The 18,995-nt window shown below is 44.3% G+C and overlaps 2 protein-coding genes across 2 annotated transcripts in view; one reads left to right on the top strand and one right to left on the bottom strand.

Annotated features, from left to right (window-relative positions):
• Positions 1-18,995, bottom strand: part of atp2c1 (ATPase secretory pathway Ca2+ transporting 1) — a 52,941-nt gene that overhangs the window by 31,832 nt on the left and 2,114 nt on the right. The window contains exon 2 of the mRNA XM_033980882.2: positions 13,315-13,361. Coding sequence (XP_033836773.1) covers positions 13,315-13,338 — 24 coding nt within the window. The 5' untranslated portion in view covers positions 13,339-13,361. The remainder of the gene's footprint in view (positions 1-13,314; positions 13,362-18,995) is intronic.
• Positions 16,769-18,995, top strand: part of pik3r4 (phosphoinositide-3-kinase, regulatory subunit 4) — a 42,480-nt gene continuing 40,253 nt past the window's right edge. Inside the window, exons 1-2 of the mRNA XM_033980971.2 lie at positions 16,769-17,066; positions 18,738-18,912. Coding sequence (XP_033836862.1) covers positions 18,739-18,912 — 174 coding nt within the window. The 5' untranslated portion in view covers positions 16,769-17,066; position 18,738. The remainder of the gene's footprint in view (positions 17,067-18,737; positions 18,913-18,995) is intronic.

Raw genomic sequence — 18,995 nt, 5'->3', positions numbered from 1 at the left:
AATATACCATGTATAATCGTTAGCATTGTTTCTGTGCACATAGTGCGCATTTGGACCATGCGTTCTGGCACATTTGTGTTCAGCTGTATGAATTAGACTTAATTTGTCTATTGTTTAAAAGGTGTTGTTTTATTCTGCAGTTTGCATTATTGTAGGTAAAAATCTAAGATGTGCACACATTAGCGTCTCATCTGTGCGCACGGGTGAGGCGCGCACTGGTACGTTCCTGTGGAGAGTTACGGATCAGACTTTGTTTATTGTTGATATCTGACAGAATATAGTTCAGACAGAGATAAGCACAGAAGCTACAAGTGTCATTGCTATGTCAGAGTGGGCAAACACCAGAACAAACATCTAAACGTTAGATTGGAAATGGAAACATGAGGCAGTGTGGTGCCGTAAAGGCGATTATAATCGTGCGCGATGATCGCGATTATAAAAAAATGCCACGAACGATTAATTGCAGACCTTTTTTATCGCGATTAACGATATTATCGTATATCGTCCCATCCCTAGTTGAGTGTGGTACACACCATGTCACCAAACAGCACTGTGATGACCTGTAGCCCTATATATAGGCCCACTGACTGATTACAAGATTGTAGACACCTGTGATGCTAATTAGTGGACACACCTTGGATTAACATGTCCCTTTGGTCACATTATTTTCAGTCTTTTCTAGGGGTACCATCATTTTCGTCCAGGCCTGTTTCATGAGGGTTTTTTTTATATATAATTCTGTTGACGCATGGTTGAAAAGCAGTCTGACTTTCACTGGTTAAATTTCATACGATTTTTTATTATTACTTTTGTCAGATTCAAGTTATTTCTGTGACCATTGTGCGTTTTTCTTTCATTAACTGACGGGTACCAACAATTTTGTCCACGTGTGTACACTATATAAAAAGACACATACAGTTCTTTCACACTGTTTGACATGAAATCAGACTAACTTTTCCTGTTTTAGGTCAATTATTAACAAAATTATTTCTATTTGCTAAATGCCAGAATAATTAGAGAAGGACGTTTTTAGGTAATTTTCCCATTACTTTCTTCAAAGTCAGAAGCTTACATACATTTCATTAGTATTTGGCACCTTCGCATTTAAACTGTATGACTTGGTTCAAATATTTTGGATATCCTTAAACAAGTTTCTCACAATAGTTGCACAATTTTTTTCCCATTGCTCCTGACAAAACAGGTGTAGCTGAGCCAAAGTTTGTAGGCTGCCTTGCCATGCTTTTTCAAGTCTGCCTGTACATTTTCAATAGGATTGAGATCAGGGCTTTGTGATGGCCACGCCAAAACATTGACTTTGTACCCAGTTTGGAAGTGTGCTTTGAGTCATTGTCTATATGGAAGACCCATTTGAGCCTAAGCTTTAAATTCCTAGCTAATATTTTGAGATGTTGCTTCAGCATTTCTTTCATTATTCTGGCATTTAGCAAATTTAAATAATTTTGTTAATCCTAATTGACCTAAAACAGTAAAAATTTAATCTGTTTTCATGTCACAGTGAGAAAAAAAAAAAGTATGTCTTTTTATATAGTGTATATAAACTTCTGGTTTTAACTGTATAAATGGACATAGCTAATCCGCTAGCCGCCACATTCCAAACAGCAAAGTGATCATCAGAGCTCCGCCAGAATCATCGACTCTTGGTCAGCTTTTGGTCTTAAAATGTTGGCTGTAACACACTCTAGATCAGGGGTCGGGAACTTTTTTAGTCGAGAGAGACAAAAAAAGTCACATATTTTAAAATGTATTTCCATGAGAGCCATACAATATTTTTTAACTCTGAATACAACTAAATGTGTGATTTTTTAAACAAGACCAACTTTTGAAGAGTATAAGAAGTCTCTGCATGTATTGTTAATATTTTTTTTAATAACATCTGTAGGAGCCACGTTTTGGTTTACGTTTGGTAATGCATGCAAATTCAGAGTGTTATATGTTAATGTTAATAAATGATGCTTTCTATTAATATTTGATTTATATGTATAAGCTACACTTGTTTTATTGCATTTATGTTGATTTTGGAAAATATTTTAGGATTGTCATTATTTCGAGTTTTACGTAAATATGTTACCCTCACTTTAAGAGCGATAGCGTGCACGAGGGAAAACAGCACGCACTATGAAAACGTGTTAGTTGAGGCAGCGCATAAAAATGGAGCCAAATGGTTTTCTTACCTTAGTATTGCTTATTTCTGAGAATTACTTGATTTGATTACATCTGTATTTATGTACAATTTATTCATTACTTATAATTTATTATATTACTTAACAAATGTCAGCTAAGATTTATCTGAGAGCCAGATGCAGTCATCAAAAGAGCCATGTCTGGCTCGCGAACCATAGGTTCTCGAACCCTGCTCTAGATGATTTTTTTTTTTTTTTTTCATTTCAATTAAGATATTAACATTAATAACAGACACATCAGATGCCTTCTTTTCCCTGAGGTCACTCCCGCTAGCGTTAACAATAGGTTTGACTGACAGTGTGGCTAAGCGCCCACTCCCTGCTAAAGTAGTGGTGCAGGCGGAAAGGAGCGTTACCTTCAACAGGCTCGCTCCAGATTGGCTCTTTGGTTGCTATGATATGCACGGTCTGAGTTCCAAATATGGAACTCTGCTCCAAATTCACTGCTATAACTGCTAGCTTCCATAAGCTTCATTTGACTGGAGCTGAACGCTGTGGGTGACATCACACTCACTTAGTCCCCTTCTTTATAGTCTACTGTCTACGCCTTGGACCACTACAGAACCTACCTGGACCACAGAGGGATTACACAGATATAAGGCCACATAGGAATATAAAAAAGTACCGTAAATTTCAGACTATAAGCCACTACTTTTTTCCCACGCTTCGAACCATGCGGCCTATACCACGCTGTGGCTAACAACCACCGGAGGGCACTCTCTAGCAGTAAATACCAAAGTGAGACAGACGTGGGGAAAGATTATATGCTGAAGAATACACTAGTTTTGATTTTGAACTGTCATTTTGAGCATCATGCACACACCCTTATCATGGAAAACACGAAGAAATGCAAATGATGCAGCTTTTAAGTTGGATCTGGCCTAAAAGAAGGAAATAGAGCCACTGCACGGAAGGAAAGAAGGAAATAGAGCCACTGCACGTAAGCTTGGCATGAATGAACCAAAGAACCTAGTCAATGTAAAAAGACGACAAAAGCTTTCAAAGGAAATAAAAGCAGATGGCCCGTGTTGTTGAAGTTTTATTTTCTAAACATGCAGGTATGGTCACCCCGTGTTGATGGCGTCTTTGTGCCGTACTGCCGATTTTCAGGCACAGTTTGAAAAACACTATGTCTTAAATTAAAACTCAAAAACCTCTGTATACCGTCTCTATGTAAATATCTCATGTTACAACATAAAAACCTGTGGCTTATACTCAAGCGTGGCTGAAATATGTGCAAAATGTATTTTCTTTTAAAAATTAGCAGCAGCTTATATTCAGGTGCGCTCTATAGTCCAAAACTTACGGTATTACGATTTACTGTGGAAAATCACATTCTATTGTCTAAAGAAAGAGTTGTTTTTCTTGTTTTGTTTTTTGAATCATTGTAGTATCAGAATCGGTATCAGGTAACAAGGTAAACAACCCATCCATCCATCCATCCATTTTCTTCCGCTTATCCGGGGCCGGGTCGCGGGGGCAGCAGTCTAAGCAGGGACTCCCAGACTTCCCTCACCCCGGACACGTCCTCCAGCTCCTCCGGTGGGACCCCAAGGCGTTCCCAGGCCAGCCGAGAGACATAGTCCCTCCAGCGTGTCCTGGGTCTTCCCCGGGGCCTCCTCCCGGTGGGACATGCCCAGAACACCTCCCTAGGGAGGCGTCCAGGAGGCATCCTGAGCAGATGCCCGAGCCACCTCAGCTGGTTCCTCTCAACGTGTAGGAGCAGCGGCTCTACTCCGAGCTCCTCCCGTGTGACCGAGCTCCTCACCCTATCCCTAAGGGTGCGCCTGGCCACTCTGCGGAGGAAGCCCATTTCAGCTGCTTGTATCCGCGATCTTGTCCTTTCGGTCATTACCCAAAGCTCATGACCATAGGTGAGGGTAGGAACGTAGATTGACCGGTAAATCGAGAGCTTCGCCTTCAGGCTCAGCTCCTTCTTTACCACAACGGACCGATACAGCGACCGCATCACTGCAGACGCTGCACCGATCCGCCTGTCAATCTCCCGCTCCATCCTTCCCTCACTCGTGAACAAGACCCCGAGATACTTGAACTCCTCCACTTGGGGCAGAGACTCACCACCCACCCGGAGAGAGCAAACCACCTTTTTCCGGTCGAGAACCATGGCCTCGGATTTGGAGGAGCTGATTCTCATCCCAGCCGCTTCACACTCGGCTGCAAACCGCCCCAGTGCCTGCTGCAGGTCCTGGCTCGAAGAAGCCATCAGGACAACATCATCTGCAAACAGCAGAGATGAAATCCTGTGGTTCCCAAACCAGACCCCCTCCGGCCCCTGGCTGCGCCTAGAAATTCTGTCCATAAATATAATGAACAGAACCGGTGACAAAGGGCAGCCCTGGCGGAGTCCAACATGCACCGGGAACAGGTCTGACTTACTGCCGGCAATGCGAACACAGCTCCTGCTCCGGTCATACAGGGACCGGACAGCCCTTAGCAAAGAGCCCCGGACCCCATACTCCCAGAGCACCCCCCAAAGGACACCACGAGGGACACGGTCGAATGCCTTCTCCAAATCCACAAAACACATGTGGACTGGTTGGGCAAACTCCCATGAACCCTCGAGGACCCGATGAAGAGTATAGAGCTGGTCCAGTGTTCCACGACCAGGACGAAAACCACACTGCTCCTCCTGAATCCGAGGTTCGACTATCGGTCGGATTCTCCTCTCCAGTACCCTGGAATAGACCTTACCGGGAAGGCTGAGGAGTGTGATTCCCCTGTAATTGGAACACACCCTCCGGTCCCCCTTCTTATACAGAGGGACCACCACCCCGGTCTGCCATTCCACAGGTACTGTCCCCGACCGCCACGCGATGTTGCAGAGACGTGTCAGCCAAGACAGTCCCACAACATCCAGAGACTTGAGGTACTCAGGACGGATCTCGTCCACCCCCGGAGCCTTGCCACCGAGGAGCTTGCCAACCACCTCAGTGACTTCAGCCAGGGTGATGAACGAGTCCGCCTCTGGGTCCCCAGTTTCTGCTTCCTCCTCGGAAGACGTGACAGTGGGATTGAGGAGATCCTCAAAGTATTCCTTCCACCGCCCGACAACATCCCCAGTCGAAGTCAGCAGCTCTCCACCCGCACTGTAAACAGTGTTGGTGAAGCACTGCTTTCCCCTCCTGAAGCGTCGGACGGTTTGCCAGAATCTCTTTGAGGCCGTCCGATAGTCCTCCTCCATGGCCTCCCCGAACTCCTCCCAACCCCGAGTTTTTGCCTCTGCGACTGCCCGAGCCGCGGCACGCTTGGCCCGCCTGTACTCATCAGCTGCCTCAGGAGTCCCACGAGCCAACAAGGCTCGATAGGACTCCTTCTTCAGCTTGACGGCATCCCTTACTTCCGGTGTCCACCACCGGGTTCGGGGATTGCCGCCGCGACAAGCACCACAGACCTTACGACCACAGCTACGAGCAGCCGCATCGGCAATAGAGGTGGAGAACATGGCCCACTCGGAGTCCATGTCTCCAACCTCCCCCGGGATCAGGGAGAAGCTCTCCCGGAGGTGGGAGTTGAAGACCCCCCTGACAGAGGGCTCCGCCAGACGTTCCCAGCAGACCCTCACAATGCGCTTGGGCCTGCCAGGTCTGTCCGGCTTCCTCCTCCGCCAGCGGATCCAACTCACCACCAGGTGGTGATCAGTTGACAGCTCAGCCCCTCTCTTCACCCGAGTGTCCAAGACACGTGGTCGAAGGTCAGATGACACGACAACAAAGTCGATCATCGACCTCCGACCTAGAGTGTCCTGGTGCCATGTGCACCGATGGACACCCTTGTGCTCGAACATGGTGTTTTGTTATTGGACTTCTGTGCTAGTCACAGCTTGTCCATAACAAACACCGCTCGGGTTCAGATCGGGGAGGCCGTTCCTCCCAATCACGCCCCTCCAAGTGTCACTGTCGTTACCCACATGGGCGTTGAAGTCCCCCAGGAGAACAACGGAGTCCCCGGTTGGTGCACTGTCTAGTACCCCTCCCAGGGACTCCAAGAAGGCCGGGTACTCTGCACTGCTGTTTGGCCCGTAGGCCGACACAACAGTGAGAGACCTGTCCCCGACCCGAAGGCGCAGGGACGCGACCCTCTCGTTCACCGGAGTGAACCCCAACACGCAGCGGCTGAGCTGTGGGGCAATGAGCAAGCCCACACCAGCTCGCCGCCGCTCCCCGCGGGCAACGCCAGAGAAATGGAGAGTCCAACCCCTCTCAAGAAGTTGGGTTCCAGAGCCCAAGCTGTGCGTGGAGGTGAGGCCGACTATATCTAGCCGGTAACGCTCAACCTCCCGCACAAGCTCAGGCTCCTTCCCCCCCAGCGAGGTGACATTCCATGTCCCCAGAGCTAGTCTCCATGTCCGGAGATCCGGTCGTCGAGGTCCCCGCCTTCGACTGCTGCCCGGATCTCTCCGCACCCGCCCCTCATGGCTCCTCCTGCAGGTGGTGGGTCCACGGGAGGAAGGTAAACAACCTTAGTTTCAAAATCCAGTTTGAAGTTTTACCGTGGTGACAGCATTGGTTCAAAGCCTCACACTCTGGTATGCTGCATCATTCAGACGTATTCTACTGTTTGACTCTCATTAATACTCTATAATTATCTTAAATTATAATTATCTGAAATTAAAATTATTATTTCAGATCATTATAATGGTGAGCTGACCTCTGCCAAGTGAGAAGGGTGCAGCAACATTCACAAGCATTATTACAGATGGGAACTCCCCACAGCAGCGAACCACATGACCACAAAACACTGAGCAAATATGGTATATTATAAGAGGTCCATATCCAAAAGATCAGGACAGATCAGACTGATTAATCAAATAAATCACAGCTTGAAGAGAATCACACTCACCTCTGACACTGCAGTGAGGAGCTCCATGCTTTCAGAGTCTGCCATAATCCAGGACAGAACCAGGACAGAACCAGGACAGAACCAGGACTGAACCAGGACTGAACCAGGACTAAACCAGGACTAAACCAGGACTAAACCAGGACTAAACCAGGACTAAACCAGGACTCATGCGGTCTAACAGAGGACTGTCCGGCTACACAAGTGTGACTCTTATAGACTCAGAGGGAGGAGACGTTTCTTCAGAACAAACATTCAACTCTTCACAGAATCCACCTGATCCTCACACGCCCTGAGACCTGGACCGGTGCCAAGACCAGAGCCAGGACCAGAGCCAAGGCCAGAGCCAAAGCCGGAGCCAGGACCAGAGCCAGGACCGGAGCCTGGACCGGAGCCTGGACCGGAGCCTGGACCGGAGCCTGGTCTAGACTAGGGATGCACCGGTCCAATATTGGTATCAGTTAATGGCACCAATACTCCTGGTTGGACATACATTGATATAATAAGACTTTTTTCTAATCGTATTTGGCCCAGAAAGTCTCAGAATGTTTGAACTTCAACACGCAGAGCTTTTATTTACCTAAAGACCAACTTAAAGATATTTGGATTCGTTCGTATTTTTGTTTTCAGGAAATAAATGCTGTTTTCAGTCTCTGCTCTGGTATTGGTTGATATCAGGTATCGGCTAATACTTAAAGTTATAGTATCGAAGTAGGTATCGAAACTGAAAAAGCTGAATTGGTGCACCTCTAGTCTGAACCCAAGAGAGCCTGAGTCCTGGCCTGGACTAGAGCCAGATCCTGGTGCAGATTTATAGCTGTCGCAAGTTTATACTCCTCTGATAGTGAAAGGAGTAGGTCTGAGTGACACCTTTCTCAGTGAGGCTCAGAGAAGCTGGAGGATTTTATGTTTGACAGAAGCACTTAAAGAAACTGTCCTATTTTCAAACTCATTAGAGCTAAATCCTGTTGTTCACTCAAGCACCATGGGCCCAAAACTAGAGCAATCTGTCCAAAAATACACACAGCATTTGAAAAGCCATTACAAACTGTTCATTACTCTTCCATCTGATGAGAACAAGACAGGGACAGAGGGAGAGAGAGAGAGAGAGAACAGGAAAGGGAGACAGGGAGAGAAGGAGGGAGAACAGGACAGGGAGAGAGGGAGGGAGAACAGAACAGGGAGAGAGGGAGGTAGAGAGAACAGGACAGGGAGGGACAGAAAGAGGGAGAACAGGACAGGCACAGAGAGAGAGAGAGAGAAGCACAAAGAGGGGAGAACAGGACAGGGAGGGAGAGAGGGAAATAGAACAGCGCAGAGAGGGAAAACGGGACAGGGAGGGAGAACGGGACAGGGAGGGAGAGACAGAAAGGACGAAAGAGAGGACGAGAGAGAGGATAGGAGAGGGAGAGAGAGGACGAGAGAGAGAGAGAGAGAGAGAGCAGGAGAAAAGGACAGGGAGGGAGAGCAGTAGATAGAACAGCACAGAGAGGGAGAACAGAACAGGAAGGGAGAGAGGGAAATAGAACAGCACAGAGAGGGAAAACAGGACAAGGAGGGAGAACGGGACAGGGAGGGAGAACGGGACAGGGAGGGAGGGTGAATGCAAGGAAATGATGCCTAATTTTAAAGGGAATTATGGAGGAAGTTGGACTTTTTGGAACCTTCTGCCTGAGGACGTTTTAGATGTTGTCAATGTGTGTTTGAGTAATCTAGAGATCTCTCCCAGGCCCTGTTTAAAACCTCCTTGTGGTTAACAATACGAGGCTGTCACATCCATCCACAACTATACAAAGCAACTTGACAAACCTGATGTGATGTGCAGTAGGTTCATTAGTGAGATGCAACCCGAGTGTGTTGTTATAGCGCTCTAAAGGGGGAGTTACTTAGCCCATGGAGCAAAGTGAGGGGAGAAATCCAGTTTGAGATTTTAGTATCGTGACAACACTACCACGTAGCAGCATGTGCAGCATTAGTCCCTACACTGTGATACAAACCCGCCCAGTGCAGACAGTCCTGTGTTAAACAGAAAGGCTCATTGTCTAAGTCTGATCAGTTCAGGTCAGAACCGAAACCAGATCTGGATCCAGGACTTGGAGGGGTCTAAAGGGGGTCTAGGACATTCTGATCTAAACCAAGGAATTCAGACACTGAGGACACTCACTGTGTTTCTGTAGAGTGTTAAAGGTCCTATATTACACAAACACTGACTCCTGTGAGTTTTAAAGTCTGTCATAGTGCTGTTGCCTCCTAAAAAAAATACCTGGAGTTGTATTTTGTTTCATTCACACGTTTGAGTAACCCTTTATTTTTAATCTGTCTACATCTCCAAAGCACAAAATGCTCTGTTCCACCTTGTGATGTCATGGCGTGGTAGTTTTCAAATTAAAAGCTGTATTTACCTTTAGTTCAGTAGAGATTGACAATTCCAGGGCTGAAATCAACCAAATGATTCTAGTGAAGGTGTATGGAGTTTAAAAACACAGTGGAGGACTTCCTGTATTACCAGATGACGTCACAATGTGGAACAAGGTGGAGTGTTGTCTGTCTGAGAGAAGAACTCTTTTTTTTTTTATTAAACGTGTGAATCAAACAAAACAACTCCAGGTCTGTTTGTGATGAGGAAACAGAAAGATGAGAAAAGAGTCACATTCTTTAAGCTACAGCAAATATACAATCCCACAGTGGGGCTTTAACCTTGTTCTAATGTGATGAAATGTTCCGGGTTAAATCCCCACTGTCTCCCCACATCTTAGATAAGTCTGTTTGTGATTGGCCAGTGACTCCTCCCTTTTATTTGAGTGCATATTCAAATGAATTGAGCCTGAGACCAGTTTAACATTGAAGAAATATACAGAGGTCTAACTACAGGCCGAGACTCGGCCGGGTCTAAACCAAAGCAGGACCAAAGCAGGACCAAAGCAGGACCAAAGCAGGACCAAAGCAGGACTAAAACAGGACTAAAACAGGACTAAAACAGGACTAAAACAGGACTAAAACAAGACTAAAACAAGACTAAAACAAGACTAAAACAAGACTAAAACAAGACTAAAGCAAGACTAAAGCAAGACTAAAGCAAGACTAAAGCAAGACTAAACCAGAACTACAGCAGGTCTAAACCAGAACTACAGCAGGACTGAATCCATAAACTCGTCTAACTGCATAATGCTTTACAACAGGAAGTTACCTTGAGCCTGTTTTTTAGTTTATCTTTCACCCCGATAACAATAGACTGGTTTATCTGTGATTGGGGTCAGGGTTGCAGTGGGGTTAGAATTGGGTCATATGTGTTAGATGAGGTCATACCAGGGTCAGAGTGGGGTCAGAGTGGAGTCAGAGTGGGGTCAGAGTGGGGTCAGAGTGGAGTCAGAGTGGAAACAGATGGGTGAGGGTGGGGTCAGAGGGGGGTTATGGCTTCAGGGAAGTTCTCAGTCCCAGAACAATAACTAAACAGATCCTTTAATGAGAGTTGAGTCTGTCATTACAACTGAGCTGTATCAGAGCTCCAGTGTGAGAAATCCTGATGTGGCGTTTGTGAATGAGCCAGCAATTTTGTACAGCTCCTTAATGACTGGAACCGGATCTAATTTTTTTAAAAGAACTGAATCTTATTTTTTCTCATTTGTATACATTTTTATACTGAAACACTGAACCAACACAAGAATCAACTCAGAAGCAGGCAACACAAGTGAGAGCTTTGGGCTTAGAAAACAGATTTGACTGTTTATTTAGATTCTGCATAATTTCAAAGAGTAAACTCACTCCCACCGTCACTCTGAACCATTTTAAACACATCTGAGCCTTTTCTCTGTGATTAGTTTGTAGATAAAATGAGTTCCCACATTGACTTCAGTCATATGAATAAATATAAATGAGTATTTTCAACAACTCTTCAGATCCCATAAAAGAGCCAAAAGTCTCATCACTAGTGAGAAAAGGCAGGCTACAGACGTGGCTTCATGACAACACAGAGCCTACCGACCGTGCAAGGGCACAGTCATATGAACTTTGAGGTTTGCAGAACACAAAACTCCAACTCCAAACCAATTCTAGATAAAGTTCCCTGCTGAACCTTGGCCTGTCACAATAATGACTATATCCACCTATTGTTCAGCCATCTGTTTATTTCAATAAATTCTTTTTCCAGACCAAGTACTTTGTTTTCATACCTGACAGTTTAGACTGCTCACTAGTGCTCTTCCTCAGAGTGGTCACGTGATGTTGCTGTGATGTGACCATATTTGCAATTCCCAGCACAAATATCATAGCAACTAAAGAGCCAATCAGGGGTGAGTCTGTTGATGGTAACTACCCATCCCACCCACCAGGGAGCGGTTTGGCAGGGAGCGGGGGCTTAGCAATGCTAGCAGGAGTAACTTTGCAGAAAGAAGGCACCTGATTTGTCTGTTATTCATGTTCATATCTTGATTTACAGATACAATAGTGAAGTAAAAACACCAGGTTTATGTAGAGGGGGTTAATATTAACATTTTAAGACCAAAATAACGAAGCTCACTGCAGCAGTTACAAAGAGAGTTGCGACAGCTCAGTGTATTAAATATAAAGTGAACGGGAGTCAGAGTCGATGGAGCCGGAAGCACACCCATGATCACTTCCTATTTGGAACACGGCAGCGAACAGGTTAGCTATGTATATTCATACAGTCTACGAATAAAACACAAATGGCAGAAACTGTGAGGGTTTTCAGTACACAAAATAAGGAACATAGGACAGAATGTGAGAAGGAAACAGTTAAGGCATGCACACTAGCAACAAAACACAAAGCAAAACAGGAGCAACTTAAATTGGCCATTTTTGATCATTGTAAGAGAGAGAACCACATTGTGGAGTGGAACAGGGCAAACATCATTGGGACCGAGGACAACAAACATCGTCGCTGGATTAAGGACGCAAGAGAAATACGGAAATGTGCCCCCCGGGACGAGGGAGCCTTTCAACTCTCACACACCTGCAATACTGTCCTGAAGGAGTCAGACTGCAGTTGGCAAAAGACAGCACCAAAACCTGTTTAAATCAGCTGACCAGACACGTCACCACAACATCACGTGACCACTCTGAGGAAGAGTGCTAGTGAGCAGTCTAAACTGTCAGGGATGAAAAAAAACTAAACATTTGTGTGAAAAAAGACTTTGTTCAAATAAAAGGTGGTTCAGTACATGAAAGAAGGAGCAACATATTTTTGGAGCATGGGAGATTTTCTTAATACCACAAGAACTGAGTAAAGTAACATTTTTAGCTAACCATTGTTTCATTCTGCTTTTATTTGTTACGGCTCATGTCATTTGTATTTTTACTGGGTTTACTCGGATTATCCTGTATTATTGTCTTTGTGTCAGTGGCATGAAGTAGTTTCAATATTTTCCTTTAGCGCAACATTTCTAGCTATATATCAAGCTTCAAAATGTCTGTGAAAGGCCTAGTGAACCTGAGCATTTAATTCAACTTTGAAAATATGTCTTTCACTCAGAGAATACGGTTACCTCAGCTCATCATAGCAGCAAAACAACTCAAACTTCCACTTCAGATTAGATGGAAATCAGTAGCCATTTCCTCAACCGGTATTTATCTAACCCTAACAGCTGAAGGGCTCTAAACACGGGAATCAACCCGGCCATCCAGGCTCCAGTTCCGGGGCAAAGCTCGGTGCCTTTGCGGTTGTCATTGTGGAGCTCCAGTCCAGAGCTGTGTGGTGTTTGGGAAGCACATCCCCGCAACCCCCGCTCTGTCCCATTCCGTCCCGGGGCCATTCCACCAGGTTCCCCAGGGCTAAAGTTCACTGTGCTCACGGTTCAATCACACCCACAGGCAAAGCACCTGACGGACGAACAGTCTGACATTAGCCATTAGCTATTAGCCACAGTTAGCTCCTGTTAGCATGCTAAAACCTCCAGCACCATCTCATCTGACAAGTTTAGGGACTCAGAATCAGCATAAACAAAAAGCGTGTCCCGTGACAACCAAAACACCATTTAACCTGAACACCGGGGACAGTTCGAGACAGAGACACGAGAAACAGACAGAGCAAACACGCTAACCGGAGCCTCCCCGGTGACATCTAGGCTATAGGCGCACATAGCGCTCCTCTCTCAGCGTGAGGAGCCCAGACCCTCCGCTGCTCAGCCCTGTTCCTACGCTGCTCAGGCGGGGATTCGGGGGTCCGGGAGTCTAAGGCAACGGAGAGCGGCTCGTCTCCCCGGGACAATAGCTTGGATAAGCTGCTTTTGCACAAACTCACCAGAAGCTCCCGATTCTTCAGCATCTTCCGTGAATCATTTGGACTGACGTTCAGATGGACCGGAGCGGAAGCGGCCCTTCACCGTAAAACCCCGCGAGACCCCGGGGCACCACGGGAAACAGAGGAGCTTTATTCTGAAGGGCCCGCTCTGCTTCCGGGACGCTCTCCGCTCTTATCATAGACTATATATATAAATGTCATATATATATAAGACCCATGTCTTATATATATTTATGAGTAAGAGTCAAAGAGAGAGATTCGTGAAACATAGGTCCCTCTTTGTAGATATTTTCCTCACACAAATCTGCTGCAGTTTCGGCCTAAGCAAGTTATTTATCCCCCCGCTCTTCTGTGTGAAAGTGACCCGACCAGAAAAGCAGCTCCAGCCTCACGCAGCTCTGAACTGAGACCTTCAACCACCACAATACGCAGCTATAATTAGGACTGAATCATGACAATATTATTCTAAAGATAAAAGAAAGAACGCTGCAGGACAGGCCTCAAACAGAAAACATTCCGCCTTGTGATGTCATAGGGTAACACATGTGCTCCACTGTGTTTTTAAGCTCCAGACACCTTCACTAGAATCATTTGGATCATTTCAGACCTGAAATTGCTGAACTAAAGGTAAAAGGAAGAAAGCATTTTGAGCTTTGGAGATGTAGACAGAGTAATAATAAAGAGTTACTCAAACATGTGTGAATGAAACAAAACACAACTCCACGTCTGTTTCAAGGAGGTTGAGGTGGCTCAGTTTTGTTATTTAATTAAAAGTACAGATATTGGAGCAAAGAAATATGCAAGTCAGAGTAAAAGTATCACATGAACAAATTCACTTAAGAAAAGTATTAAAATACCTGTTTAAAAATGTGCTGAAAGAGTAAAAAGTAAAGCATTTCTCGCAGATTTTGAAATTTAATAAAGCTTCAAATGTGGTGATTTTGATGAATATTTGTGTTTAATTTTCTTTAACGGAAACAATTGGATCAATCGTTGTTGGGTTTTTTTTTGGTTTTTTTTTTTAAATAAACCCTCAGCCTTTTCAACAGGTCTCAGACAATAATATAAGTACTTTTACTTTTCAGTCCAGTTCAAAAATGTAGTGGAGTAGAAAGTGCAGATACCTGCTCTCAGATGTAGTGAAATACAGATACCTCAAATGTATAAAGTACAGTACTTTACTATTTTTACTTTGTTACATTCTAACACTGATTTTGTGTAATACTGTATAGGATATTTAAATATTTGAAGGATATTGCAGGATTAGAATAAACTCTTGCACACTTCATAGACGCCTTATTTACAAATATGGAAAAATCGTGTCCCACTGTGAATACCTTAAACCTCTGCTGCTGGTGACTACTCTACTGCTGAAAACTTTGTGTAGTGACTCTTTGTCAGTGAATACTGGCAAACAAAGGTGCTAACAAACTGAAGAATAAACACTATGGGCATGTGGTTTACGCTGAGGTCACAGGTGAGGTCAGTGATGATGTCACTGATAAGGGCACTGAGGTCAGAGGTGAGGTTGCATGTGAGGTCACAGGTGAGGATACAAGCGAGGTCACTGATGAGGTCATTGCTGAGGTCATAGGTGAGGTCACAGGTGAGGCCACAGGTGAGATCACTGATGAGGTCACAGGTGACGGCACTGATGAGGTCACTAATGAGGTCACAGGTGAGGGCACTTATGAAGTCGCAAGTGCAGTCACAGGTCAGGGGACTGATAAGGTCATGGATGGGTGACTGATGATGTCACTGATGAGGGCACTGAGGTCACAGGTGAGGTTGCATATGAGGTCACAGGTGAGGACACAAGCGAGGTCACTGATGAGTTCATAGGTGAGGTCACTAATGAGGTCACAGGTGAGGGCACTGATGAGGTCATAGGTCAGGGGACTGATGAGGTCACAGATTAAGGCATGGATGAGGTCACAGGCGAGGGCACTTATGAAGTCGCAAGTGCAGTCACAGATCAGGGAACTGATAAGGTCACAGGTGAGGGCACTGATGAAGTCACAAGTGTGGTCATAGGTGAGACCACAGGTGAGGTCACTGATGAGGACACAGATCAGGGGACTGATGAGGTCACAGGTGAAGGCATGGATGAGGTCACAAGTGAGCATGCACACTTTCGCGCTGCTATATCCCATCATGCACTGTGCCTACGCAAAAAAGAGATAATGGAGTGCGCTGTGCAATACACGTTCAAATGTTCCTACTGGTGTACTTTATGTACAACTGATTAGTGTTGTCTGGTTTATAGACTGTGAATGTAAAAATTATATTGGTTACCTCTGTCTCTGTTATTACGTTTTTAACAAGGCATATTTTGTTAACGTTATGAAGTAGCTACAATTGGGGGAAAAATCACCTATAACCTTATATTTGCCAATTGATATTCAAAGGGAAAGATTATTTCCTTACTTCATTCAATCTAAACAGAAATAAACGGCTGCGACGACGACACCTTGACTCTTCTTCTATTAAATAATAAAGAATTACATACGTAACGTAGGCCCAAAGACAGCGGTGGAAGTACGGTCCGTGGTGTAGGCCTGTCCCATTTCGGCAAGATGGCACAGACGGGTACACATTTTCGCCCGGGTACTTCAAAGGGTACTTCGAAGGGTATGCATTTGGCGAATTGGGACACGGCCTACAACTGACCAGCACTCATCTTCTTTACCCAAATTTTTATAATACGGCGTGGTGCCATCTACTGGTCACCCACTGGTATAACCCATCTTGCCATATACAGAAAAGGTGAAAAAGAGGGAAGGAGATGAGCAAAACATAAGAAATATGAACATAACAAAAAATATATAACAAATATGCAAATGAACAAAACTAAACTGATAAATTAACTTGGCTTAAACAAAAAATACAAATAACTACATTTTAGAATAAACCAAAATATGCAAATAGCTCCTACACTTTAATTAGTTTTTATTTGTGATACATGTTTATTTTTAATGTGGATTAAAGGGATCATATTATGCTATTTTCTGATGTATGTTATAATGTTGTTTTCTCATCATAAACTTACCTGGAGTTGTGTTTCGTTTCATTCACACATGTTTAACTCACAAACCCTGCATACACCTTCAGTGGATGATTTCAGGCCTTGAATTGCCAATCTCTACTGAACTAAAACTCAAAGGTAGCTTTTAACTTGAAAATTACGACTTCATAACATCACAAGGTGGAACAGAGCATTTTGAGCTTTGGAGATGTACACAGATTAATAATAAAGGGTTACTCAGATCTGTGTGAATGAAACAAAACACAAGCTTTACGTGGCATAAGGCATTCGAATGATGTATTCTAACCTATGAACTTGTTTCTTTTACTGAAATATATTTATTACAAGGTTTGTTTTTGTTTACTCAACCTTAGATTTGCGCGTCAGGACGTCACTCATCTGACAGCACCAACCCGGAAGCACAATATCAGTTGCGCCGCGGCTAGTTTAGCCTTTAGCTCCGAGCCTGTGATTCCCGTGTTTATTGTTTACTTTTCACTCAGGATGGTTTTATTTTCATAACCTCAGAGTCTGGACATATCACTCCTCTGCAGCCTCACGCACTGTTAAACATGTAGTGCGCATAAGTGGCGGAGTGGTCTGAAAACCTCATTTTATTTCCGGAGCTGAAGCAGGACGTGAGCTACAGTTAGCAGCTCGGCTAAAGCTAACGACAACAACATCTTACAACATCCCACATAACCCGACAGAAAGAAGCCAGAGCCAGGTAAAACGAGCTCCAAACTCCACGTCTGCGCCCCTGACACCCGGAGAAAAGCATCTCACGGTTTATGCTATCACAACAGTGTAATGAATGTATAATAAAGTCATAATAAGAGACGACCAGCGCTGAGTCACTGGACATACACCGCGGTAACATTTAATAAACTCACATAAACATGTAATTACACCGCGCACACGTGTCATGTGTTTGTATCAGGGCTGGGAACAGAGTTCCCTCACGATTTATATGAAAAAATGACAAAAAAAAAAAAAAGGTAGGTAAGTGTGAAATAGAAAGAAAATTATACATCATTTCCAGATAAAAAAAAAAAAAAAGTTGAAAAGTGCAGTGTGCAAAAGTATTCAGCCCCCCTAAGTCAATACTTTGTGGAACCGCCTTTTGCTGCAAATACAGCTGCAAATACAGCTGCAAGCTTTGCACACCTACCAAACTGAAATATTTGCCCATTCTTCCAGTGTCACCATAGGCCTCCTGGCTGCATCTCTGATGAGTGTTGTTCTTGTTCGTTCTGTAAGTTTTGGTGGACGGCCATGTCTGGGTAGATTTGCAGTTGTGCCATACTCTTTCTATTTCTTGATGATGGATTGAACAGTGCCCCTTGAGATGTTCAACGCTTGGGAAATCTTTTTAGATCCAAGCACCGCTTTAAACTTACCACAACTTTTTCTCTGACCTGTTTGGTGTGCTCCTTTGACTTCATTTTGTGATTTGCTCTCCAACACTCTCTTAACAAATTTCTGTGGCCTTCACAGCAGAGCTGCATTTATACTGAAACAAAATTACACACAGGTGGACTCTTTTTAGTCATTAGGTCAACATTCAATCTTTGCAAAATCATCAAGCAACTTCTAAAAGCAATTGGTTGCATTCAAGAAAAAGGGGGATGAATACTTTTGCACGCTGCACTTTTAAGTTTTTTATTTAAAAAAAAAATTGAAAATCTTGTAAAATATTTCCTTCCACTTCACACTTGTGTGTCATTTTGTGTTGCTCATTCACATAAAATGCTAAGAAAATGTATTTAAATTTGTGGTTGCGACGTGACAATATGTGAAAAAGTTCCAGGGGGATGAATACTTTTGCAAGCCACTGTACATGTGAACAACAATATTTCTTTGTTAAGCCACTATCTACACTTCATAAAATCCAAAAATAGGCTGACCAGATTTTCAAACTCAAAAACTGGAACACACTTCAGCGTGTAATTAAGGATAATAGTTATGTACTTGGTCCATTCGTGACATACTCACAGCTCTTTCAAGACTCACCTCTGAGTCAGCATATAATTTAAAAGAGTTCAGTCGGTGCGACTGACTGTATTGCATTTTTTGTGTTTTGGTGCTGTTTAGGAGTTTGATTTTCATCTAAAAGATGAGAGTGACTAACTGAAAACTGTTGGCTATGGCTAGCTAGCTTGTGGCTGTAATGTTATTTGAGAGGAGCACAAATCAGCTCACCTGTTGTTGTTCCTGTCAGTCAGTTCTTTCTGGTCAGACTGTTTGAGTAACAGAGCAGAGCTGAAAGGGCTGTGCCTATAGTTACCATCACACCCCCAGGGAATGTTGATAACATCAGCTGCACAGTCTCAATATACACGCAGTATTCTGAGTATTGTAGTATTGATCCCTGCCTCCCTCTGACTGTGTTCTTCAGGATGGGTAACCAGCTGGCAGGCATCGCTCCTTCTCAGATCCTCTCCGTGGACAGTTACTTCTCAGATATCCATGATTACGAGTACGACAAGAGCCTGGGGAGTACACGCTTCTTCAAAGTGGCCCGAGCCAAACATAGAGAGGGCCTGGTCGTGGTCAAAGTGTTCGCCATACAGGTCACATGTCTGTTGCGCTCATCTGTCAATATTGTGTTCATACTATTTTACTTCTATGGGGTATTAACTGCTAACACATAACA

This window comes from Periophthalmus magnuspinnatus, chromosome 16, assembly GCF_009829125.3.
Source record: "Periophthalmus magnuspinnatus isolate fPerMag1 chromosome 16, fPerMag1.2.pri, whole genome shotgun sequence".
Lineage (NCBI taxonomy): Eukaryota > Metazoa > Chordata > Actinopteri > Gobiiformes > Gobiidae > Periophthalmus > Periophthalmus magnuspinnatus.
Note: the sequence above shows the minus strand (reverse complement) of the source record. Positions and strands in the feature narration are given on the sequence as shown.